Raw genomic sequence first — 26,028 nt, 5'->3', positions numbered from 1 at the left:
AGGAGGAGCAGGAATACTTTACTTTTCATTGACCGAAGTGATGTATTAATAGTGTATGAAGGGTTTTAGGGCTGGGTATCTAATGCTGATGCGATATGTATGTTTTGGCACCAATACCAAAACAATACTTTGTTTTAATAGAGCAACAACAAAAAATATTAATACAAAAAAAAAAATCTAAATTGTATCTAAACACAAGCAGACGAAGGAGAACTGCACTCAAGTAAAATCTATGTCTAAAGTTATAATGCCTAAGACTTTAAGCCTGGCTGATTTGGCAACAGCTGTGGTCACTGGTGGTTTAATGCTACAGTTAGAAATCTTTAAGCAGATACTTGTCAGAAATAACAGGTAAGCATGAAATATAACATAACACCGATCTGGCGTATATCCGTTTTGCAACGCAGCCAAACTAACTTGTGTCGTAGGAAGGCAATAAACTACAACTACTGTACAGAGGTTATTACAAAAAAGCCAACAATAGATCTTATTTAAAAAAGGGCTATAAGTATTATAACTTTAAATCAGGAAATATCTAATTTTTAAAAAATCAGCACAGAAATTTTGAAATCTGAACAAATGTTTTAAAACCAGATTTCTGTACTTGACATTTTTTCAGCTTAGTGTTATGGAAACATTTCAGTCATTAACAAAGCAATACCCAACCCTAAATGGGACCAGCATGCCACAGCAGCCTCAGTCTCTAATAGAAGAAAAATAAAAAAAGATTCTTCTGAGGATTAGTTCAGTTCATTTTCATTACGGCAGTATTTAAGTCACAATGATAAAAGTAAAAGAATGAAAACAGTGCAAATGTGAAAATAAAAAGACGCCCAATAAAAATTCCTGGAAAAAATAAAGCTTACAACACAAAGAAGTGACTTTAATTAAAACAAGATTCACTTAAAATTGGCCAAGACAAAAAAAGGCAAACAAGTTCATATATTACAGCAAATAAGCTCTCCACCATCTTACCGGTGTTTAAATTAACTAGTGTTTTTATTTTATACTCGTAACTAACTGAACGGAGAGTGAACTGGTCCTCAGCCCTGATACTGAACTGTGAGGAGAGAAGAAAGATGAAGCCTATAGGAAGCAAAGCAGGCAGAACCTTAAAAAAAATACTTTTAAGTATTTCTGTTCTATTGAGTCTGAGAGAAATCGAACTCAGTGGTAGGACTTCACAACACCAGTACGTCTTCTGTCTTTTACAGTTTAGTGCCAATTGTAATTCCCCAAAACGTAACTTTTCGTCATTAAAACCAATTACAAGTTATACATTAACCATCCTGTTGTCCTCAGGTCAAGAAAGGACAGGAGGAAGGGAGAAGGATGGAAGGGAGGGAGAGAGCAAGGAAGGATGGAAGGGAGGAAGAAGGAAGGAAAGAAGGAAGGAAGGGAGGAAGAAGGAAGGAAAGGATGGAGGGAGGAAGGAAGGAAAGGAAGGACGGAAGGGAGGAAGAAGGAAGGAAAGGATGGAGGGAGGAAGGAAGGAAAGGAAGGACGGAGGAAAGAAGGAAGGAAGGTAGGGGGAGGACAGAAAGAGAAAGAGGGAGGGAGGAAGGAAGGAAGGAATGAGGGAAGGAAAGGAGGGAGGAAGGAAGGACAGAAGGAAGGAAGGAGGGACGGAGGAAGGACAGACGGAAGGAAGGAAGGGAGGAAAGAAGGAACAGTCAAAACAGACGGGGTCAATATGACCCGGGAGGACGACACGGAGGTTAACTTCACAGAGTCTGCACATCCAGGAAATGTCTTACAAGGTCCGATATTATTTTATCTAGATACAGTTAAACTTATACATCTGTTACAATTCTGGTCTTATTTTCCATTTAGACACCAGTATCAAAACAAAAGGGGGAAAAAGAAACAAGTACATCATTGGATCTCCGTCCTACACTCGAGCTCAATTCTCTCAAGTTCAATTTTCATCATCAGGCTACATCAACAATCAGATCCCAAGTGATTACGGACAAATTTACGATAGTTTAGGTTCATATCATCGAGGTCCTTTTGCGTGCTGTATGTATGTATGTACAATTATACGAATAGTTAACACTTAAATCTACCTGATAAAGACTCAATCACATTGAGAATCACCAGGCTGTGGGGGGGGTTGGAGTTGGGGTCAGTCCTTGCTGCTGGGTGTCTTCATTACAAAAATAAACGTCTCCTCTGGTAACAAAATAGACAACACTCTTTTATCTCTCTCGGTTTTCAGGAAGCTCACGGCGACACCACGACATGACCGCAGCCCTGCGCAGTCTGCACACCGGTGGCGGAGTGAACTTGTGAAATATACATTTTTTTTAATATTTACATGTTTTCGGCTTTGAGCTGATGCACATGGGAGTGAACAACAGTCACTAAAGCGGGGGAGGGGATTCTTCGTTTGACTCTCTTGTTTACAGCTATGAAAGCTTTTTCTACAACTCTAACTTGGGTCTTTCACAGCTTGTGTTTGGTGCCGTCGATTAAAACTCCAGAAGTGAAACCAGTAGCTAACATCTACTGTGGTGTACAGACTGTGGGTTCGAAACGCTTCTTAGGTTTGCTTAAGTACAGAGAGAAAGATCCCTGACTGTAAAGCAAAAGATTTGATCCTTGATTGTCTGATGACGGGGTTAAAGGTCAATGTGTTTTTATTTAAAAAAGGCAGCATGAGGCCATGATAGCGTGCGGTCAGGCAGACAGACAGACGGACGGACGGGCAATAAAACAAAACAAGGCAACACTACAGACAGGGTTCCTACCTGGCAAAGTTTGGACGATTCTTACCTAAGTTTACAATTCAGGAGAGAAAGATGTGATGGAAGACTGGTGAAGAAAGTCTTTCCTAACCCTTCGACCTTACAGATCTTTTAATTAAATAAAGAGAAGAACAGGAGCCTTATCTCAAAAAGATCCATTAACTACTGTTTTTCAAAAGGTTTTAAAAACTTCGGATTTGTTGCTAGTTTTTACACCTTTTAAGTTGTTTTCATCTGTGCTTTACAGTCACAAAATCTGCAGTGTCGTCGTCATCGTGAATTTACATTTGAACCATATCAACCGTCCCTCGTTACTGTATCATTTTCTGTGCCGCGCTGCAAACTGTCAAGAGCATTTTTGTTAGTGTGTCCAGTTTTCTGAACGTACACAGTCGGGAACCCTGTTTAAAACCACAGCCAAGCACAAAGAGCATTCAAACCGAATACTGTCATTATACTATAAAGATAAAGAAGCCTTGAATTATACAGACAGGCAATTAGAGAGAGAGAAAAAACAAAAATACTGTGTGTTTCTATTCAATACTGCAGTCGAACTGTAGTTGTAATACTGCCAGGACAATGTCCGACCTTTTAGCAAAACACTAAAAAAAAAGAAAAGAAAAAAAAGTTGCTGAAATGTCCGTTCAGATTAAAAGTTCTCCTTTCCAATATGAAAGTCAGTCACGGCACACGTCAAGAAACAGCGGCTAAATTAACCAAACTAACCAGAGATGAACTCTTTCGAGAATCCAGACAAGGAACAAGAAGTGAGCCTCCGTCTTACAACGTCCATCAAGTTCATGTAGTTGTGTCTCACTACCTGGTCCAGAGACAATATCACTCCTTACTGAAGTAGAACAGGTGGAAACACGCAGGTCAATCTTAGATTCCTGCTACTTTAAAAACACAACCTGGTGTCTCGAGTCCTCATGCACCCATTAACTCAGTCGTCCAGTTTTACCGATGAAGCAGAATATCGACTGACTTCATTTCGGCAGCCGAGACTAAACATACGATTCGTTCTGAAGTCGTTGAGACTCGGGTTTGAATCCCATCCGCCCCTTAAAAGTCCATTAAAATCAGACGAGAAATCTCCAGACAAGTTCCACGACATTCGAATGAAGGATTTATATTTCTGTCACTGTGGAAGTTTGTCAGGAGTAACAACAGATGGGAAAGACTAAAAGAACAAAAAGGAGGTGGATAGTCAAGTTCTAGAAACGGCACAAATGTGGGTTGATTAAGACATCTGCAAGGAGCCAGAACAGAAAGAGTAAAGATGAGGGTCGGACCAAAGTAAGCAGGCTGGATAACAGCTGTGTTGGTCCAGGATAATTCCTGGATCCGACCTCGCCACGCCAGAGTAACAGCGAGACAAACACGAAGCAGAACCAGGTTAGTCGGTTTTTTCTTCAACGGTATCGAAACCAATACAAACCTTAATTCAACGTAGGTCCATCTCAGACAAGTCGGTTTGGTTTAACAAAGTTTTTTATCACAGGTCCGAAAAAAACAAAACAAAACAAAAAAAATCCAGTCAAACACTGGTGCTGGCTGGAACCAAACCAGAACCTGGCTCCGCTCTTGCTCAGTCTGGGTTTTAGTCACTTAAGTGTGAACCTGATGGGAGTTTTGGGTTCCGGGTTCTGGTTTGGCTCGGCTCTGTTTTTGGCTCCTCTCAGGATTTTTCCCCCAGCTGAGTCTGCTCCGTTGACCCCTCCTCGTCTGACAGACCTGTTTCCACGGCGATGACCAGTGATGCCACCGAGGCACTGCTCGCCATTGGCTGAAGCTCACCTGGAAGAGGGGGGGGGGGGGGGGTCAGACAACTAGATGTGAATATAAGACCTGATAAGATGATTAAATATGAGACATTTGAAAACGATATCCAAATATATCAGCTTCAAATCCACTATTTGGATCATTTGACTCTAACCAAGCTATTAACCAACAAAACTAGACTTATTTCCTGTCTGTGTGGAGCCACAGTAGCTAAATAAATGAAACACTGACTATTGGCACTTTTCCACTACACAGTTCTAGCACGACTCGACTCGTTTGTTTTGCGTTTCCACTAGGGATAGTACCTGGTACCTGGTACTTTTTTAGTACCTGCTCTGGTGAGGTTCCAAGCGAGCCGAGCCGATACTAAATGTGACGTCAACAGACTGCCGGCCACTGATTGGTCAAAGAGTCACTGGAAGAATCATGAGCCGTCCCACACAAGAATCAAACCCGGCATTTTTAAATACCAACAACAGCGTTACAGAGATTAGTTTCTCTTCTCTTGCTTTGTGTGAGACAGAAAGCCTCATACAGCAGCAAGTACACCATCGCCTTCATGTCCTCCATTGTTTATGTGTTTAGTGTCGCGTATAAAACGAAGTCACGGCAGTTTCGCGGAGCCGTGCTATGAAGACCCCGCTCACGTTGAGTAGGTACTATAGTAATGGAAAAGGTTCCTGGTACCAAACCGAGTCAAGGCGAGCCGAGTAGTGCTGGAACTGTATAGTGGAAAAGCGCCATATGTGCAGGATGTATTCTGTCTTTAAGCTCATTAATAATTTGCTGCTATTGATTAATAAGTGGACTAAACGTTTATAGATGTTTGAAGCTGTGAAACTAAATAAAACGTGATTATTGTTTCTCTGAAGTCTCAGTGAAATAAAAAAAAATTACATTAGATTAAAAAAAATCATGTTAAAATAATTTCCAATTTCTGTTCTTTGTAATTTTTTTAGAATAGTTTCTTGTATTTTTGTATCAAACTGAAAATGTTTCTTTAACCTGAATATAAAAACTAAAACTAAAACATTTTCAGGTTTCTTTTAAACCTCTATGACAGTAAACTAAATAATATTTTAGGCTTTGGACTTTAGTGAATTGTTACATTTTTCACCATTTTCTGACAAAATGGAACTTTAAACAAACAACGATCTTGTGCAATACTCTTGACCGCTGCTTCTATTTATTCTTTTATTTAATTCTATTGATTTTATTAAGTGCAATACCTTCCTACTATGTCATCCTTTTTATCTGGTTGTCTTGTTTTTATTGTCTTAAAAGTACAAATGGCACATGTAATCTCATTGTATTAAATATAATGACAATAAAGCTTTCTATTTCTATTTAAATAAACAAGAAAATAATCATCACATTAATCAATAATGAAAATAATCTGTAATGGCAGCTCTACACTAAGTTGTTGATGTGAGTAAAAGTGTCAGGAGCAGAAACACCACTGGGTGTCACTTTAGCACCACAGATCTGGTTCCTGTGTGTGTGTGTGTGTGTGTGTGTAGTGTGTGTTACCTGTGTGTGTATCCGTGGTGGCCGTCACTGGGCTGTCTCTCAGGGTGTCGGGGTCCTGGTAATCCTGTGGCAGTCCCACCCGTCGCACGCCGGGATCCAGCACCACCGAGGATCCGCCCTCGCTCAGCGTGCCGTCACTGGACGCTCCGGACACCACGGCCTCCAGAGCCAGCGCCCCAACTCCTCCAACACCGCCCACGCCAACTCCTCCCACGCCGCCCAGGGCCAGGTCGTAGTCCAGCGGCAGGTCGTCCAGGCAATCTGCGTTCAACTGGAGCGACACACACGCCAGAGTTAGAGAGTTACAGAGAATCAAGCAAAAAAAGCACAATGTCAAACCAGCTGTTCAACGAGTAGAAACACGTAGAAAAGTGATATTTACAACTGCTTTGTCCACAGACTGTTAGTAGTAGTTAGTAGTTCATATCAAGCTAGAAACAAAGCTGTCTGTATGTAACCAAACTGTTAAGCTTAGTTTGCCACATATCTTAACATCTGACAAAATCTCGTAAACTAAAGCTACAGGCTGAAACAACCAGCGTCTCCTCTCTCTACCAGCAGCAGGAGACGGGAGGAAGCACAGATACTGACTGATGTCTGTGATCTTCGCTCTTTCTAAACTTCACTCACAGTGTCGATGTCAGGAATATTATTTATTGTATTTACATGTTCGATTTGTTTCCATGGAGACATGATGGAGTTTATGTCTTGGCTTTTGCTCTTGTAAACATTCCTGTTGTTGCTATGGAAACAATATTTTAAGATATAAATTAAATTCGTATCCTGTTCTGAATCAGGATAACTTCATTAGTGAGCGTGCTTCACTTTTTCTTCTTTCCAATGTCTGAGTGGAAGTCTGTGAAAAACTACAACCAGAGTTGTCTTTCTTTAACCCTCCTTTAAATTAAAGAAAGAGGGACGGAGGGAGGAAGGAAAGACGGAAACAAAGAAGGAACAGTCAAAACAGACGGGGTCAATTTGACCCGGGAGGACGACACGAAGGTTAAATCAGTGTGTAAATATTAGTCCTGGTTCCTCTGAAACAGAAACATTAACCCTTCTGTTATTGCCTATTATATTAGACTATAGATAGGATGCCTTATAGTTAAATGAACACTTTTCTTCCTGTGTGAAAATGTTCCCAGCAGTACCCTTAACCTTCGTGTCGTCTGTTTTGACTGTTCCTTCTTTCCTCCCTTCCTTCCGTCTGTCCTCCCTCCCTCCTTCTCCCTTTCTTTCCTTCCCTCCTTCCCTCTCTCCTTATTGGTTATTTTGCAGCCAGGTAACGTAACCTTTTCCTGGATAAATATAAGTTAAAAACAAACAGATCTAATCCCCGCTCCGATGCTCCCCGTCAGACTCACAGCGATGCCGAGGGCTTTCAGGATGTTCATCTTGCACATGGGACACGTGCGATGGTCCAGCAGCCACGGATCCACACAGCTCTTATGGAACAAATGTCTGCAAAGAAGAAGAAAAAACAACAACAGCGGACTGATTTTATTCTGCTGTTAATCTGCATTTACACAAAGCCGCGAGGAAAACTGAGAAGAAACAGCTGTTTTCATTTTGTGCTCTCACACGAGGAAAGAACGTTTCTGGTTAACCCTTCCTGTTGTCCTAGAGTCAAGGAAGGAAAGGATGAGATGGAAGGAAAGGAGGGAGGAAGGTAGGGGGGAGGATAGAAAGAGAGAAGGAGGGAGGGAGGAAAGAAGGAACAGTCAAAACAGACAAGATCAATTTGACCCGGGAGGACGACATGAAGGTTAAAAAAACATGCTTCCTTTTTATGTGTTGATATCTTGTGAAACTCTTTTCATTCTCTCACAATACTTGGATCTGTCTTGAGATCACAAGAAAAACAAAAAGTCACTGTAGTCTTTCTCTCATCGTGAGAAAACAGTCCGTGTTTAATTGAACTCCACAGTTTGCATCATCACAGAATTGATTAATCAAAAAGAAGAAGTGAGTCATTTAAAGTTTGTTCTGAAGCCAAATTTAAAAAAAAAAGCATACTAACAAAAGGACAGAGGGTAATAATTATATCAGTGTGTAAATATTAGTCCTGGTTCCTCTGAAACAGAAACATTAACCCTTCTGTAATTGTCTAATATTATATTATAGATTATATATCGGATGCCTTATAGTTAAGTAGTATAGACTATTTCTTCTTCCTGTGTGAAAATGTTCCCAGCAGTAACTTTAACCTTCGTGTCGTCAAATTGACCTTGTTTGTTTTTAACTGTTCCTTCTTTCCTCCCTTCCTTCCTTCCGTCTGTCCTTCCTCCCTCCCTCCTTCCTTCCCTTCCTCCCTCCCTCCTTCTCTCCTCCCCCTACCTTCTTTCCTCTGTCCTTCTTTCCTTCCTTCCTCCCTTCCTCTTTTCCTTTCTCCCTCCCTCTCTCTCTCCTTCCTTCTTTCCTCCCTCCCTCCTAACTTCCTTTCCTTCCTTGTTTCCTCCGTCCTTCCTTCCTCATTCCTTTCCTTCCTTCCCTCCTTTCCTTCCTTCTTCCTCCTTTGCTTGCTTCCTTCCTCCTCCCTCCTCCCTCCTTTCCTTCCTTCTTCCTCCTTTCCTTCCTTGACTCGAGGACAACAGGAGGGTTAAAGGCGAGCAGTGGGACTCAGAAGCAGATAAAGATTCAGCCTTCAACTCTTCTCAGCAAAGACCAAAAGAAACTCCAGAGATACGTTGATGAATGTGTGCAAATACTGACACTGAACTTCATACAGTTTCTCTTTCAGCTGTTTTCTCCATTAATCAATGAGCTGTTTGCCAGAAGAGACGCCCTCAAATGTCTCATTTTGTCCAAAACCTGAAGATTATTCAGTTTACTGTCATAGAAGTCTTATGAAACCAGAAAATATTCACATTTAAGAAGCTGGAAACAGACTGTGTGTTTGGTTTAATAGAAGATGATTTTCACACCTTCCTGAATATTTTGTGTAACTCTTCCAGATGTTAAAAAGGCTCACATTAATTCTATTTTCCAGATGTCTGCTGTCTGAAACTGCTTTTTCCTCTGATGCAATACAGTAAAACTTAGTAAAGTAGACTTCAGAAAGCTTTGAGGTGTGTTAGTGCACTTTACGTCTGTGTTAAATCTATAGTCAGAAACCCAAATGAACATTAAATCTGTTTTTCTTGCTGTAATGATTCCTCCTGTTCATACTGACCATTAGAAGATCCTTCATAATGCACTTATAATGGAAGAGATGGAGGACTAAAAAAATGTATGAAGCTTCAGCCGCCCACATGAGTCAAATGTTCATCTTCTATGTTTCAACGTTACAGTGTTTCTAGTGCCAAAGTCTCTATTTTTTGTTACTATACTTCCACCACAGCTCAACACAAAGACAGACGGAGTGTGTACCTGCAGGGCAGTATGCGGACCACGTCATTGGGCCTGTAGCCTTCAATGCAGACGGCACAGTTGTCAAAGTCGGCCTCGGTCTCCTGGTCGCCCTTCCTGATGGTGCGAACCTGCAGCTTACTGATGGCTTTCTTCGCTGCGTCGCCAAGACGACGCTGGTGAGGAAAGGGAGGGAGAGAGAGAGGGTGAGAGAGGGAGGGAGGGTAAGAGAGAGAGAGAACGAGAGAGAGAGAGAGAGAAAGAGAGAGAAAGGGAGAGAGAGAGGGAGAAAGAGAGCGAGAGAGAGAGAGGGAGAGAGAGGGAGAAAGAGAGAGAACGAGAGAGAGAGAGACAACGAGAGAGAACGAGAGAGAGAGAGAGACAACGAGAGAGAAAGAGAGAGAGAAAGAGAGAGAAAGAGAGAGAGAGAGAGATGGGAGAACGACAGACAGAGTTACGCCTGAGTGAGAGAGCGCTGGCAGATGTTTGAGAAACCGATAAATCTCTGGTGTGCTGTGAACTTCCTGACAGTGTGACGGATCAGTGTTGTTTCTGCCTCCATGTGAACACAGTTTCACCGCTGTGTGATGTCACCTCAGATAAACGTGTTGATCTGACCTAAACAGAACCAACTCAGTTTCATACACCAGGCTGTCAGAAACCTAAACTCTCTCCCCTCACTCCCTCCAGTCATATCCTCCAGGCTGTCAGAAAGCCAACTCCCCCCACAGACTGAAATTGCTGCTATTTACTGACTGTTCTTTTTACACTGTTTCTGTTAAATAATATATCTTACAGAACTTTTTTGCTGCCATTACTGCCTTTTTGCACTACCACAACTTAACTATACAGAAACTTATGCTGCTACTTCCTACATATACAAAAGTAGACTCCTAAATCTCATTTTATCTTACTGTCTATCTATTCTATTTTTTTTATTTATTATTATTAGTAAATGTCTTATCTGTTGTGTACTTCAATGTTAACTCTTTAGTGTTAGGAAACATCTGTCTTATCTGTTGTGCACTTCAATGTTTACTCTTTATTGTTAGGAAACATCTGTCTTATCTGTTGTGCCTGTGCACTTTATCTGTTCCACCGTGGGATACTGAGAAACGTCTTCTCGATTCCTTTGTATGCCTTAACGTGAAGAAATTGACAATAAAGCCGACTTTGACTTTGAGCTTCCTCTTAAGTTGTGTTTGCGTACCTGGTTCCTGTCCCGTGCGTTGGCGTATCTGAACCTCTGGATGTAGTAGAAGACGAGCCAGGCGAGGGAGATGATCATTAGCACGATGAAGGAGATGGACACAAACACCACCGACGTCCGGCTCACGTACTTCTGCAGGTTCCGAGTCCCGATGGTGATCGTCATGGTGACCGTCACATTGCGCTCCAGCAGCAATGCGACCTCACGGCCTTTTGGCTCCGGGATCATGATGGCGACCACCTCACCTGTACCTGAAGAGGAGGGAGAGATGCACTGTGGGTAAATATATAAAATCAAAGTGGGAATTTACCTCGATCAACATTCAATTTTAGTGAAGACTTAAACTGGAATAAACCGACATAAAACCACAATACTGTTTCACATAAATAAACACTCGTCACACAAAAAGATCCTTCATTTGCCTCTCGTATAAACATCTTTAAATGAACCAGTATAAGCTAAAGTCAAACATTTACAGACTTTCTGAACATCACAGAGGCAGAAATGTAACCCTCCTGTTGTCCTCGAGTCAAGGAAGGAAGGGAGGAAGAAGGGAGGAAAGAAGGACAGAGGAAAGAAGGACAGAGGAAAGAAGGAAGGGAGGAAGGTAGGGGGGAGGAAAGGAAAGAAGGAGGGAGGAAGGAAGTAAAGAAGGAAGGGAGGAAAAAGAGAGGAAGGAAAGAAAGAGAAGAAAGGGAGGAAAGAAGGAACAGTCAAAACAGACAAGGTAAATTTGACCCGGGAGGATGACACAAAGGTTAAGTTGTTACTAAAATCTCTATTTGTTCATTATAAGTGGACAAGCTTATTTATGTGCTGTTATGATGTTAAAATGGTCAAAGCTTCTAAGTTCAAACTGTGATATTGCTGATGCTTGTTGCTATCAGCTGAGATCCACCTTAAAAAGGTCAGTCCACCTTAAGCTGTCCAACCCGCCGGACACAGCATTGTGTAGGATAAAACAATGTCCGATCATCTTGGGCCGTTAAACGATCCGGTCACCAATCAGCACAAGTTTAGTCGTCTTTAAAGACTCTTTAAGATCTCAAAACTGTAAGGTAATTTTGAGTAGCACAGGTCACCAAAGTAATGAAATATAAAAGGAGAAGAAGAAGAAAGAATAATTAGCAAAAGAAGAAGTTGAGGTTTTATTTATCGGAACAGTCTTCTTCAGCACTGGGGAAATCATGGAGGTCAAAGGTGGTAACGACTGTTGCTAAAGGACACTTCAGCAGCAGAGTGTCGGCTCTCAGCTGAACCAAACTGATCTTCAACAGACACACAAACACACTAATTGTATTTGTTGAGACGACAAGTACGAACACAACGCCTTCAGCTTCAGCTCGACACGTCTCAGGAGAAAATGTGTGATGAGATTGTGTTTGTATGTGTGTGTGTGTGTGTGTGTGTGTGTGTGTGTGCTACATTCAGGCTGTTTTTGGCAATTTGGTAATTTGAGGTTATCCTTGTGACTGAGGCCTGACTCAGTGCACACGTGGACTCGAACAACCCCAAAGGTAGACAAAGATACTGCGGGGGAAAGTTCAGCTCCACAGTCAGATGAAAAATTAAACATTTATGGTTTCATTTCCAGATCTGACACTGAAATCTGGTTAATCAGCATCTGTTTCAGCTACCAAAAAGTGTAGGAGTTGAACATGTCATAAATTCCTTCAGCGGTTGCAAATGGATCCCAGAGCGGCTGGGAATGTGCCACCATGTCGACACAAGTTTGCAGCTAATTAGTGACACATGCGGACAGACGCGTTCACTGACAGGCAGCTGCAGAAAAACTCAAGAGGAAGGAAAAACTTTGTGTGGAAACTCATACTCTTACTCACATGAGAAAATTTGACTGACAACTGATCACTCACCAAAATGTGAAGATGATCATTGTAAGAGTTTTGAATCGGGATCTTCTCTTGTTGGATTAAGTGGATTGTGAATCAACGCTGTGTATCTTTGTCTACTGCTGTAAATACACATCGGACATCCCTTCCACCCTCTTCCAGATCTTTTATCTCACCTCTTTTTGTGCTAATGACATTTCACTTCTCTTTTTATTTGTATCAACAGAATAACAAACAAACACGTGTGTGTGGGTTTGTCACAGCCTAATTTCTGGGACAACTTTGGAACAAAAGACCGGTTAATTGGGGACGACTTGTCCAACTGGAGACAAAAGCTGTGTCCCTGCGTGGGTAATGGCTGATTGTTGTGGTCATTGGTTAAGGTTAGGGTTATGCAAGTGTGTGGTGGCGGTTAGGCCAAAAGATGAATAGAAGCCTATGCAAATGTCCCCAAAAGTGACTTAAGACAACTTGTGTGTATATGTGTGTGTGTGTGTGTGTGTAGTGGATGTTGTTCCCCACAAGTTGAATAAACTCCCCCGAGGACACTGCTGAACTCACACTATACCCTTCCAACACACACACACCAACAAAATCGATTTGTCTCTGCCTAAAAATACACCCATGGGATCAATGTCCGTCTCTACCACACACGCACACACACACATTTGTTCATTAATGTTCGCGAGGCCCTCCGCTGACATAATACGATCCAAAAACTTTAATCTAACCTTAACCTACTTAAAGCTAGCGATGAGCTGTATCAAGCGTTCACGCTACGATCATCTTGGGTAAAAATATCACGATGAGCATCAAGTTTTCTAAAATCCCAATTCAGTAACCTCTGCTTCCTCCTCATCATGACTTTGTCTCTTCAGTTGTCTTTGTTGCTGAGGTTTTTCCATGTGTTGGTCACGTTACGGTTGGTCGATGTCAACACAATTAGCATATGACGATGGGCCTGTCATGATCACTACTTTTATTGGACAATATTTTCTCTCAGAAATAACTGCGATAAACGACATTATTGTCATTTTAAGACCATTTTATGCCATGATTGCAGTTAACATGGCAATATTGGTTCAAATACCAGACTTTCATATTTGAGAGGACTCCTAGTTTCACCTTAATCATTTACACCATACCTGCAGATTACATACATGGCCCACACACTAGGGCTCGGTATCATTTAGAAAATGACGATACCAGCACCAATCCAAATACCCTTAAAGTGATACTGATACCAACTAAGTGCTTCATTAGATACCCATTAACACATTGTGTAAACTTTATCCGGTGAAAAAGGCGTGTAGTGTAGACACACTTTAGAGCGTTTAGGTGGCATCTTGGCTGCTGAACTGCTAAGCGCGCTAACTCAAATTCACCACGACTTCACCACCACAGACGGGTTGTAGCTGCTGTGGCAGTGGACCAATCACATGTCGCATTAAAGAGAAGAACGCTTGCCCTCCTGATGAGAGACAGGAGCTAAAACAGAGGCTTATCACAGAGGCTGAACTGAGGACTGAGGGGCTGCATAAAGGACTAGTATAAGATAAATTAGGAGTTTTTCACTTTAAATCATGCAAAGATATTCCAGCAGAATCCCAAAATATAAATGGAAATGTGCTGAATATGAACTCTGACCTTTATCTAAACCTGTCTAGAACAACCACAAGAGTGTAAAGCCTCAAATGTTTATTAAAGGAAGTGAGAGCTGGTCAGTCTGGCAGTGGTTCATTGATGGCACAAACCCAGTAGACACAGAGACGTTACAACATATCCTGTTTCTCTGTACAATCTGATGACAACTTCCTGTCTGAATGGCATGAGACCAACCGCCCAAGCAGAGCAAGGGTTTTATAATCGGCTTCCAGCATCTCTGTGAACTCACTGCTGCCGTTTCTACATTTTTCATACAAATCACAGCACACGTCATTATTCTGACTTTAGAAAACAGCGTGATAGCAGAAACTAAACCAGCTTGTTGTTATCAGCAGCTCTGAACTGATCTGTGGGATGAACGCTGGAATGATAAAGCCAGCTGATTCCACAGAGGCTGATTTCAGGCGGATTAACCCTCTTTCACAGCTGACGGGTCTGACTGGACCAGCTTTTTCTCTCCCAGTATACACCCATGAACAGGCTCTTCCCAACACTCCCCAAGATAAAGCGACGTTTCCTTGTGATCCCTCGTCACGTCGGGTTCAGTGATTATAAGTTGTGAGCGGTTCAGAGCTGAAGAGATTTTAGCTACAGTCCTTTACAAGATGGAGAAAAGCCAAAGAAATTAATATAATTCATCAAAATTAGAGCTGCAACGATTAGTCAATCTATCAATTGGTCATTTACACCATTAACAAAGTGAAGATGGTTTTTGCCATAAATATCTTTTGGTTTCTTTTCCTTGTCAAGTCATATGACGAGAATAGAGTGCAAATCAATCCAGAAAGTACTCAGCAACCAATCCTGATAATTAATTTCAGGCTGCAACTATTAATTATTTTTCCTACCCATTGATCTGCTGATTATTTCCTTGAGTGAAAGTGAAAAATCTCTTTTAGAATTGCCCAGAGTCACAGTTACTTCTTTACATATCTTAGTTTGTCCAACCAACAGTCCAAAGACATTCAGTCCAATAGAGCTGCAACTAATAATTAGATTAGTCGATTAGGTGATTGATACAAAATTGTCAATGAGTTTGATAACTGATTAACCATTGTAGTCATTGATGAAGGAAAAATACCCAACTTTTGCTGGTTGGAGCTTCTCAAATGAGGTTATTAGAAACTCTGACTGAACATTTCTGAATGCTCATTGGACAAAACAGGACTCGCTAAAGATGTCGCTATCGTCACTTTTCACTATATTATGACATTTTATTAACACAACTTTGAATCAAGGGAATAATTGGCAGATTAAATCAATGGTTTAATGTTTTAGGTGCAGTACTACATTCCTGACAATAACAGCATTAATCAACAACATTTGAGAAGCTTAAAACAGCTAAATTTGCATGAAAAATGCCTACAATTATTAATCTATTATCAAAACTGGACTGTTGATTTGACACAATATATTTTTCAGTCTAGGTCCTGAGTAAAGCCAATTTTTTGGAGAGTTTATCACAAAAACACTTGGCAGATTAAATGAAAATGGAAACAAGTATCATAAACAGAATTTAAATAAGAACTTGAACTCTTGACAAGACTCATAATCTCGATCAGAAAAGTTCAAATCTACATTACATAAGTGAGCAAATACAGCGGTGAATGACACCCTGGCTTCTGAACCCGGTGCAGATGCTATTTCTGGGGGGAATTATTTAATATGCGCACTCGTGTCCAAAGAAAGATTCCCAGAAAGTTCAGTAAGGACAGCAGACAGGGACTGCCAGATCAACCTCTCTGTAATAATCAGCTCCAGGTCCTGTTGTGACATTGGAAATATCTGGGTGAAGCTGCACATAAGAAAGAGGATTGAAAGTCAACACACACACACACAGACACACGCGCACACTCCGTACTTCCTGCGTTAATGCTTTCCAAACTGGCGTCTGGGGATCTTCATGGATCCCAGACAGAGTTTCCAGCTGACAGAGAAACATCTGTGTGTTTGACGGAGTGAATAAATACAACAGTTTAGACATGAGCACCTCACTTCTCCCTCTACAATACCATTTTTCCTTTCCAACACTGATTCCAACACCCACACATCAGTGGATACCAACCTGATATCGCCACCGCTCGAAACTACAGCCTTGCAAACTGTACGTGTTGCATTGCCGACATTTTGCAAATATCTTTCTTGGCTGTTCTAAAACAGTCGTTGCCAGTCACTGCTTGCTGTGCAGACTGCTGTTTTGGATCAGTAAAAATAAAAACTGATTGAGTTTTATCCATGTGTGTAACTACTGTAAAGTTTATTGGATCCATGCATATACCTGCGTACTCGCCGATACCCGATTCAACATTGTTAGGCAGTACTGGAGGGTATTGGTATGGGTACAACTATTGGTATCTGAACCACTCTGGTGTCTTCTATAATCAGTTGATATGGACGCAGTAGATCTAGGATTCCCTGCTCCACATGACAGTCTAATTTTTTAAAAAGTGCATAAACAGGCATTACTCGTTTGTAGAACTGTGACAGCACATGTTATTTTTACTGCAGTGAAAACGCGATGTATCCCCACAGTTTGGCGATTTACCGAAACCCCCCAGCCCACCCTTCATGTTTATCCACTAGTTTTACCAGACAATGAAACATGTTATAATCTATGATATATAACAGTGTTTTTTTTAGATGTCTGTGATAATGTTAATGAGCCCAACCAGACTGCAGTAATGCATTTATTGTCACAGCCCCAGTTGTTTGGTCCCTAACATCAGAAAATAGTGGAAATAGTTCATCACGCTTTCCCAAGGCCCGAGATGATATCTTCAGATGTCTTGTTTTGTCTCTCAACCGACGATCCATAACTCAAAGATGTTTACTCTCATGAAAGACAAAAGAAACCAGGAAATATTCATATATGAGAAACTAGAAGCAGAGAATTTTGACTTGTTCTTCTTTCAAAATCAGTCAAACAATCAATTATCAAAATAGTTGGCAACTAATCAATTAATCGTTGCAGCTGTAAAACATTATATCTTGGTTGTAAAGCTGCAATAATTTATCTTTATCTTTATTTAATAATCTTGGGCTTTGGGAAACACTAATTGTTATCTTTCTTCATTTTATAGATAAACAATTAATCAAGTAATTGAGGAAATTATATCAACAGATAAATTGATGGTTAGTTGCATCTCTGGTTGGCGAGGCAACAAGATATCAACGAGTCCTTTGATGTGGATTTTCAACTATTTCCTGATATTTTATGAACCAAACGGTTGTTCGATAAATTGAGAGAGTAGGGTGCAGTTTAATCAATAATGAAAATGTTCAGCTGAGCCACAGACCTTCAGTCAGCAGTTTGTGTGTTGGCTCTTGGAACAAGTCTGTTAACCAGTTTAGACTGACTGGGACTGGATAAAATCCCTCTCAGCTCAGACTGGGCACCACTACAACTTGCAGCCAAGGGGACTGAAATCAACTTAAAAATCTGCTATTTTCCTAAATTGGGTTAAAATTACAGCGACTGGTTTCTCTGTACAGGTTTAAAGCTTTGCTGCAGGAGCTCTGTGCACCTTATTCTTGATTTTATTGTTTTATATTGATTAACAAAAAGGCTGCCTGTATTATTTTTTATGTTGTTTGTCTTAAACTTCATGTTACTGCCTGTCTGGGCCACGACACTCTTGCAAAAGAGATTATTTTTAACCGTGATGAGGTTTCGCTGGAAAGATAAAGGTTTTAAAAAGTTGCAATACTGGATACTTATCATGTTCTACGTTGCAGCTTAAAGGGTAACTTGTTTAGATTGTGCAATGTGCAATAAACTTAAAACATTAACCACTGCACTTGGATCTACGTATATTTCACAATATCTGTCAAGGCAAAGAAAATACTCATTTTAGCTGCATTTACTTGTGTTTCAGGTGGGAAAACGGCCCAATTAATTAAGCCAAAAATCAAAAAACACCTTTACGTTACATACTGTGATGACACATACTGCACTTTTATACAAGACACTTAATTTGTGTAGCTTCATTATTTACTGGCTCATTTCAGCTAATAAAAAGTATAAAAAATAACATGCATTAAACATGCAGCAAATTGATTTGGAGAACAAGCAGAGCTGCAACAATAAGCCAAATAATCAATTAGTTGATCAACAGAACAATGATTGGCAACTATTTTGATAATTAAGTTTTTTTTTTTCAGTCAAAAATACCAAACATTACCAGCTTCAGGTAAATCATTTGTGATTTTTCTCTCTCTGATATAGTTATAAATAGAATAAGACTGCAATTAACTATTACCTAATTACTATTTCTTTATGGATTGATCTGTCCGATATTTTCTTGATTAGTTAATTAGTTGCTCGGGTTTATAAAACGTCAGAAAATGGTTAAAAAAAAAAAAAAAAGAGCCCTAGACGAAATCTGCAAAGGCAAAAAAAAAAAATCACCTTTTTTGTTGCATGAATTAGTCTCTCATGAATAATTATGGAAAAAATCTTATTAATGAGCTATTCTATAATGAGGTTCAGTGATTCAGACCAAACCAAAAACATCCAATAATATCTAGAAGCAATCGCCTTTATGTCTATATACTGCATATAAACACCAGAAACCCAAGTTGTGTGGCACCATGTATTTATTAGTTTAGTTCAATAAGCTAACAGAACTGCACCTGAACCCCTTATCTATATAGTCACCTTATTTACCATATTATATTCCTGTATAACAATGCATATGACAATCACATAAAGACCATATATATTATATTGGATTGTATGTTATATTTGCTCTTTTATGTTTTCCTTTTGCACTATACAGTATGTAACGCACTTTGAGTTGCCCTGTTGCTGAAATGTGCCGTGCCTAGTTCTTGATAAATATATATAAATCTTGAGGTTATTGATCACTTTGCTGCTTTGAAAGAGACGAGCACAATTTCAATACAAGTAATGTAGCGTAGTGACCCTCTCACTCTTAGTCTCTGCCACACACACACAGAGACACACACACACAATTAACTACAATACACAATATATATATTAAAAATAATATAATACAATTGGCCAGAGATTATATTAGTATTTATAGTGTGCACTTTTAATTTGCATTTAAAGATAATTAAGCTCCTAATGAGAATTTGACATACAATGACCTGCAAGTGTTCAAACCTCCTGCTAAACTACTCATTTCACTGGATAACGAGAGATATTAATACATAGTAGAGTGGTCTACTATAATGTATAATAATAATAATAATGGTTTAGAATAAACAATCACAGATAGTTAATGAACCCTGAAAGAAAGACAATATTAATGACAGAACTATCTTAAGTACATTAAACCTGTTAAAATAAAACCATTTGAACCTGAAGAATAAGTGTTTGTCCCATCTCTAACAGACAGGCTCACAAAATAATTAAAGCTGTATAAAAATGTTTTAAGGAAGACAAAAAAAATCGCCCATGATGTGTACAGAGTGTGTTTGTGCAATGTTGAGCAATTGTATGTTAAATATGCTTTTTTTTATGTTCTCCTTTTGCACTTTGCTGAAATGTGCCTTGCCTTTGCCTAATAATTAATAACTCCATATATAAACCTTTGCATAAATGATAAACGTACCTGAGTGAGGCATGGTGATGGTGTCGTTGACATTAGCAGACCCCACGTTGAAGATGACCACGGCCGATGCGTTGTGTGCTGCAGCGTGGCGGATCTTGTCCTTGTAGGTACAGTTGCCCCGGGCTATGAGCGCTATCCAGGCCCCTGACCCGGCCTGAGCGGGCACCGAGAACCGGGTGTTGGGGTCGCAGGCCTGTCGGTCGTGCAGGGCTGCAGGCAAGACCACCACTCCCTTCGCATCCCGTTTAGGCGAGTGCTCTCCGTAGCGGCCGCACTCCGTCTTCTCGGTGCGCAGCTCCGAGGTGGCCGGGTCCACGTAGGTGATGTTGACGAAGGCGGTGTACCACTCCTCCCGCTCGGCCACGGTGAAGTCCAGGCACAGCAGGTGGACGAAGCAGAAGGAGAGCAGCCACGTAGAGAGGGCCAAGCTGCGGCAGGCCGCCACCAGAGAGCCCGGGGCCATGATGAGGCTCCCCGCTGAGAGAGACCCTTCCGTCGGTCGGTCGCTCGCAGGAGAGCCGCCTACTCCACCATGATAACCAGCCGGCCAACCAGGAGATTAATAAATAGGATTATATTTTTAATCTCGACACGTTTCCTTGCACCTCTAATTTTTCTTCTTTTTTTGTGGTTATTTTTGTAATGTTTTCAGCCGCTCCCCTCAGCTTGTCTCCATTTCAGAACAAAACACACAAACACCCACACGGGGGAAAAGAAGAAAAGCTGCAACGCACACAGCTAAATATTAAACTAACCGTGACAAAGAGGCGACTAAACTTCACCTAGACACAACACCGGCTGTGCACGAGCTGTTCCGCAGGGTTCCTCGTTAGTAATTTGGTGAATATTATCCGCACGAGAGACGCAGCAGGCCGGATAAGCTGCATTGTTTTGACTGGGCCTGAATGTGAAGCTCCAAACTAATGGCACACAGCACTTCCGGTGAGCTCTTGTAAAATAAAAGCGGTTTTATTCCGGGTGAAAATCATAAAAAATGCAGGATTACAACTGCAGCTACTCCCAGTTTCATAGTGTCAACACACACTATTTAGTATTTATGTTAATTCAGATGTTTTCACGCACAAAACATGTGATGTGCTACAGTGGTTGTTTTGTTTTGAAGAATAAAATATGTAATATCCGGTTTTAGTCTGTCTCATTCAGTCTGTCTTCACCATAGTCTTCACGCAGCTGTGTGTGTGTGTGTGCGTGTGTGTGTGTGTGTGTGTGTGTGTGTGTGTGTGTGTGTGTGTGTGTGTGTGTGTGTGTGTGTGTGTGTGTGTGTGTGTGTGTGTGTGTGCATCAGTCCCAAACAGCGACACCCGGCGGTCTGGCAGGAAAACAGCGGCTGCACACAAGAAAAAACACAAAAATCCATCAAATTTTATTATTCACATTGTTTTATCACCAAGAAACCGGTGAAAGGGGGACAACAAAAGCTCCAGGCTATTTGTGTCTCCTGTATTAATATCATTTTTAAACTAAACATAATGTCTTGAATATATGATCATGATATTTTTCTCACATGGTGCATATTCTTAAACACGTATTTGTTTGATCACTGATTATTACAAACTGAGGATATTACTCGGTTAGTTGTGGTAGAACCCCAGTGCATGAATACTGGTTGATTTCTGGAACAACTGGGGAAATGTGTATTGTTATGGAGATTAAATCTGACTACAGTTGCAAAGATTAGTGGATTAACTGATCTGTTAATCAACAGAAAATGAATCAGCAGCTATTTTGGTAATCCAATCTCATTTTAGTCACTTTTTAAAACAAAAAATCCCAGATCAGATATTACCTGGATTCAGATTCTAAGATGTGATTATTTAATGCTTTACTTTGTCATACATGAGAGTAAACTAAATATATTGGGTTTTGGACTGTTAGTTACAACATTTTTCTCTTTTTTATTGACATTTAATCATAAAAATGAGTAATGTACATCAGATCCTGCAATACTAGTACAAGTAAGTTTGGTTTATTTAATATTTGACAGACAACAATCAGGCAGTTTTCAAGTATTATATCAGAAACATGTTTGTAAATCAAACATCTGCAGCCAGCAGCAGTGAACAGTACAAAGGGGTCATTATTAACAAAAAACATTTACATTTGTATATAACAAAACATACTTTACATGTTACATTAAACAACAAAAGGACATTCAGAGACATAATGCATTCCCTAGCCCTTATTCGAACCTTAACCATCACAACAAAATGCCTAACCCTAACCCATACCCAAAACTGAACCTTAATCCAATTCTAACCTTCACCTTAAAACCAATTCTGAAGCCTCAAACAGCTCTTTGAAAGTGTGTCAGAAAGTGAGGACCAGACAAAATGTGATGATCACGAGCAGTTATACAAACAAAGTCCAGAGTCCATAAACCACGTATAAATAAACATTTCCCAGTAACGCTGCCCACTTTGGACCCGGTGATCCGAGTCTGTCTGTGTTGGCCTACTGGTATTTAGCCAGTAGTTTCACCAGGCTGAGGATGAGCTAAAGGACCAGTAGGTGAGAGGTCACCAGGAGGAAGTCTACTGGGTCTCCCTACTTTTCAATTGTTAGAGTAATTAAGTCGTATTACTGTCACAGTGATAATGTCTAGGCCTATTTTAAAATGTTGTAACTTTAAATCCAATCATCATCAGTACATAGAGCACCCCTGAGCCTATTGGTTGCCAGTTCACACTTGTTTAAATGATTTGGCCACCAAATACAACACTGCCCTACTTTTTGTTATAGTGCAATGACCAGCAAACCAGTACATGGACGGTTTAGTATTTTTCTGACCTGACATTAATTACTAAACTATGTGACAATTTATGAGGCTACATTAGAGGTATGGCTGAAATAGTGTTGATCCGATCATGACTATTACTATCTATTATATCTATCTATGTCTTTTTAGTGACTAAGACTGTAAATGAGGCAGATATCTACTTAACTCAGACTGCTGAGGTGTCATACAATGCAAAAGCACTTTCAGTGGAAACCTAATTGTTGTTTTGAGACTTGAAAAATTGTGAACTCATCCTTTAAGAAAATACAGGCAACTCTTGGCGCTTTTCCACTACACAGTTCCAGCACGACTCGCCTCGACTCGACTTCAGAGCAGGCAGGGAGTTCCGGTCCTCTGAAATGATGCCAACGCGGAAGTAACTTAAAACCAGGCCACCAGGGGGCGACCGTTTTGGTTTCAAAAGGACTTCCGTCTCTATACAAGTCAATGGAAAATTCACCAACTTCTCACTTGATTTCTAACCTCAGTAAACGTTTTCAAAATGTGTTTATGGTCTCAATCGCTAGTTTAAAGCCTTCTTCAATGCAGTATGATGTTCATTTGGGACATTTTGAGGATTGGTTCAAAGGTTCAGGAGGGCGCCTCTTGCTCCTCCTGATGTCCATATAAGTAGAATCTGTGTTGTTTTTTTACCCAGCATGCACCGGAAATTTTCAAGATGGCGCTTCCCAGATCCGAAACTATTCGCTTCCAAGCAGCAGTCCACAAACCAATGGATGACGTCACGGATGTTACGTCCATTTTATATACAGTCTATGGTTCAGAGGCAATGTGTATTATATTGATGGGGAATGTAGGTGATATTTCTTACAGTATCCCCTAAGTTTTGGTGGTCTGAAGCATTAAACTGCCGTTGTGGTGGGGGAGGGGCGATGACGTCATCTTGACTGTGGAGCGGGAATCTCGCGCATCGCTAGGCAACAGGCAAGGACCTCAAGTAAGTTTAAATAATAATAATAATGTTGATATTAGTTCATTAAAATGAAATAAGTTATATTTACATATTAAACACAAGATCAGTTGATTAATATGGTCGGTTTTCAAGGGTTGTAGCTACTGAACACTGTCGCTAGGCAACCAGCGACAAAATGGATGCTGCGGCTTTTTTTTTGAATGAGGTTAGTTGAGTTTTTATTTAGTTTGCAGCGTTTAAATGCGAGGTGTTAACAGAAGAACCGACAGATGGAAGAAACGCTGAAGGTTAGAAGGAGAAGAAGAAGAAGCAGAAGAAGACAAAAGAGGGGTTTGTTCTGCAAGCTGTGAAGGTAAAAAAGTGTTTGAGCTGTCACCTTTGGGCGCTGTTTTCTCTGTATGTTTATTGCTAGCCGGTTTCACCTCATTAATGTCACATTTATTCTGCCTTTAAGGGACAGAAGCTGCAGAAATAGATGTAGAAACAACGTTTACTCGCTTTATGTGTCGAAATGTTTCTATACAGAAACCATCTGGTTTGTAAGGGAACAAAATGTCTTCAGTATAAACCTAAAAAAACGTGTTTAAACTCAATGAGTGTAATGATAACATCTGTCAGGTTAAACAACACAACAGTCCTGCAATAAAACCTTCTAATATAAAGGTTATAACTCTTAGTTTTGGTGCAGCTGAGTGTATTTTTGCAACGTGTGCTGGAAAGTGTCTGAAACGTGTTTTTAATGAAGCAGAATGAGCTTTTAATCATTTCTTTTTCTCCTTAGATAGCCTGTAAAGTTCTTATTTATTCTATGTTTGTATATTTGCACATTGTTTGTTGGATTTTATTTAAATGTCCTCCATATTATTAATATTATGAATTTGAACTCCAATAATAGTACATTTTCCAGCAGTTATTAATAAATAAATTATTCCTATTATTTCTATGTTATATTAATATTACAGATAGTGTTTAATTGATAAGGCGATCGACAGAAAATGAATACAAATACAATGATTATTCAATAAATAATCCAATAAGAAATTTTTATAGCAAAAGTTTACTCAATGATAATAACTGGAGCTACAATGATTTGCTGATTATTGACCATTTATTATGATAATCGATTAGCTGTTTTTACTCGAAATGTCTTTGTATCTGACTTTAAATGTGAATATTTTCTAGTGTCCTTAGTTTAACATCTTTGGGTTGTTGGTTGTAACAAAACAAAACATTTGAGGTTGTTTCCTTCAGCTTTGGGAAACAGTGACCGATATTTTTCCATTTGCTGACATTATTTAGACCAAAAGACTAATTGATTTGATGAAGAAATCTATCAATAATGAAATTAATTATTGGTTGCAGCCCTACCAACAACCCAAATATGTTCAGCTTACTATCATAGAAGGAAAATATTTATATTTGAGATGCTAGAACCAGAATTTCAGCTTCTTCTTTTTTTTAATGACTCAAAACTCAAACAATGGCCCAGTTTTATTTCAATTGACTGATCAATGAATCTCTTAATGGTTGCAGGTCTATAGTAGATCACTGAGACACCACAGAGCAGGTCATGTTTTATTTTTATTTTACAAGTCAAATAGTTAAACAAATGCTGAAGGTATGTAACAGAATACTATGTGTTTGTTTATTAAAATTTGGTCAAAGTTTTATTAACAGGTGCAGCTGATGTGTTTTAGTTTGTTGTAGCCTTTTAGTTATTTGTCTTCTGCTTTTTCACCACTAGGTGTCGCTGTTCACCCACACAGAGAGAAAACACTGAGCTGATCAGTTCACAGTTTCATCTTGGTTTATGGCACTTGTAATCAGACAGGTGAGTAGGAGATAAAACAGTAATTCAAAAACAAATATAAACATCTAACCCAAAGTACAAGTCATTAGTTGTAGTCCTATCTTCATTTTGAAACATTTCGGATTAAATGAGTTTCTTGAAAGAGAGCAAACAAACAGACTATCTAAACAGGGTAATAAATATAATTAGGTACAGGGATGTAAAAAATAGAAAATATAACCTTTTTTTATCAATACGATATTTTACAATCATCACATTGAGAGGAAAATACAGCTTTTTAAATCACATTTTCTTCCATGTAGTAACATTTCTCTCCAGCTCAGCATCAGTGAAATGAGAATATACAGAAATGGTAATTAAAGTTCTTTTTGATTAAACAATCCAAAAAGCAGCTGACATGTTGTGAGCTATTTTTTCATGTTTTTCTCTTAAAATCAGAATTAATTTAAATAAAGTTGAGCTGTTTCATGTGTTGAATGACTGAAGTTGAAGCTCTGCAAGGAACACACTTCTTCATGTTGTTTTTTTTTTACTTCTTTACAACATAATAAACTAGCTTCATAATACATGTTGATCTGCTTAAATGTTCCAGTTTTTCTCAAGACTTTGAACCAGGACAGTATGATGAAAAAGTGACACTGGGAAAAAAAAAACCCACAAGAAACATTGTAGATTGATGTTTTCTGATTTGTCTAGAGGAGGAAGTAGAAGAAGAAGACGATGGAGAGGCGAAAGCAGAGAGGAGGTGTCAGAGTCCAGGAGAAGAAAGCTCCTTC

The 26,028-nt window shown here is 39.8% G+C and overlaps 2 protein-coding genes across 2 annotated transcripts in view; one reads left to right on the top strand and one right to left on the bottom strand.

Moving 5' to 3' along the window:
* LOC134006179 (zinc finger protein 208-like) overlaps positions 1–26,028 on the top strand; it is a 1,001,836-nt gene that overhangs the window by 974,292 nt on the left and 1,516 nt on the right. The gene's annotated exons all lie outside the window — the stretch shown is intronic.
* Positions 857–20,848, bottom strand: rnf150b (ring finger protein 150b). The gene is made up of 6 exons (XM_062445286.1): positions 19,712–20,848; positions 10,618–10,868; positions 9,429–9,583; positions 7,424–7,520; positions 6,060–6,330; positions 857–4,544 (listed from the first exon to the last, which is right to left on the bottom strand). The coding sequence occupies exons 1-6, from the start codon at positions 20,172–20,174 to the stop codon at positions 4,426–4,428; spliced, it is 1,356 nt and encodes a 451-aa protein (XP_062301270.1). The 5' UTR covers positions 20,175–20,848; the 3' UTR covers positions 857–4,425.

Source organism: Scomber scombrus, chromosome 23 (genome assembly GCF_963691925.1).
Source record: "Scomber scombrus chromosome 23, fScoSco1.1, whole genome shotgun sequence".
NCBI classification, from domain to species: Eukaryota; Metazoa; Chordata; class Actinopteri; order Scombriformes; family Scombridae; genus Scomber; species Scomber scombrus.
Note: the sequence above shows the minus strand (reverse complement) of the source record. Positions and strands in the feature narration are given on the sequence as shown.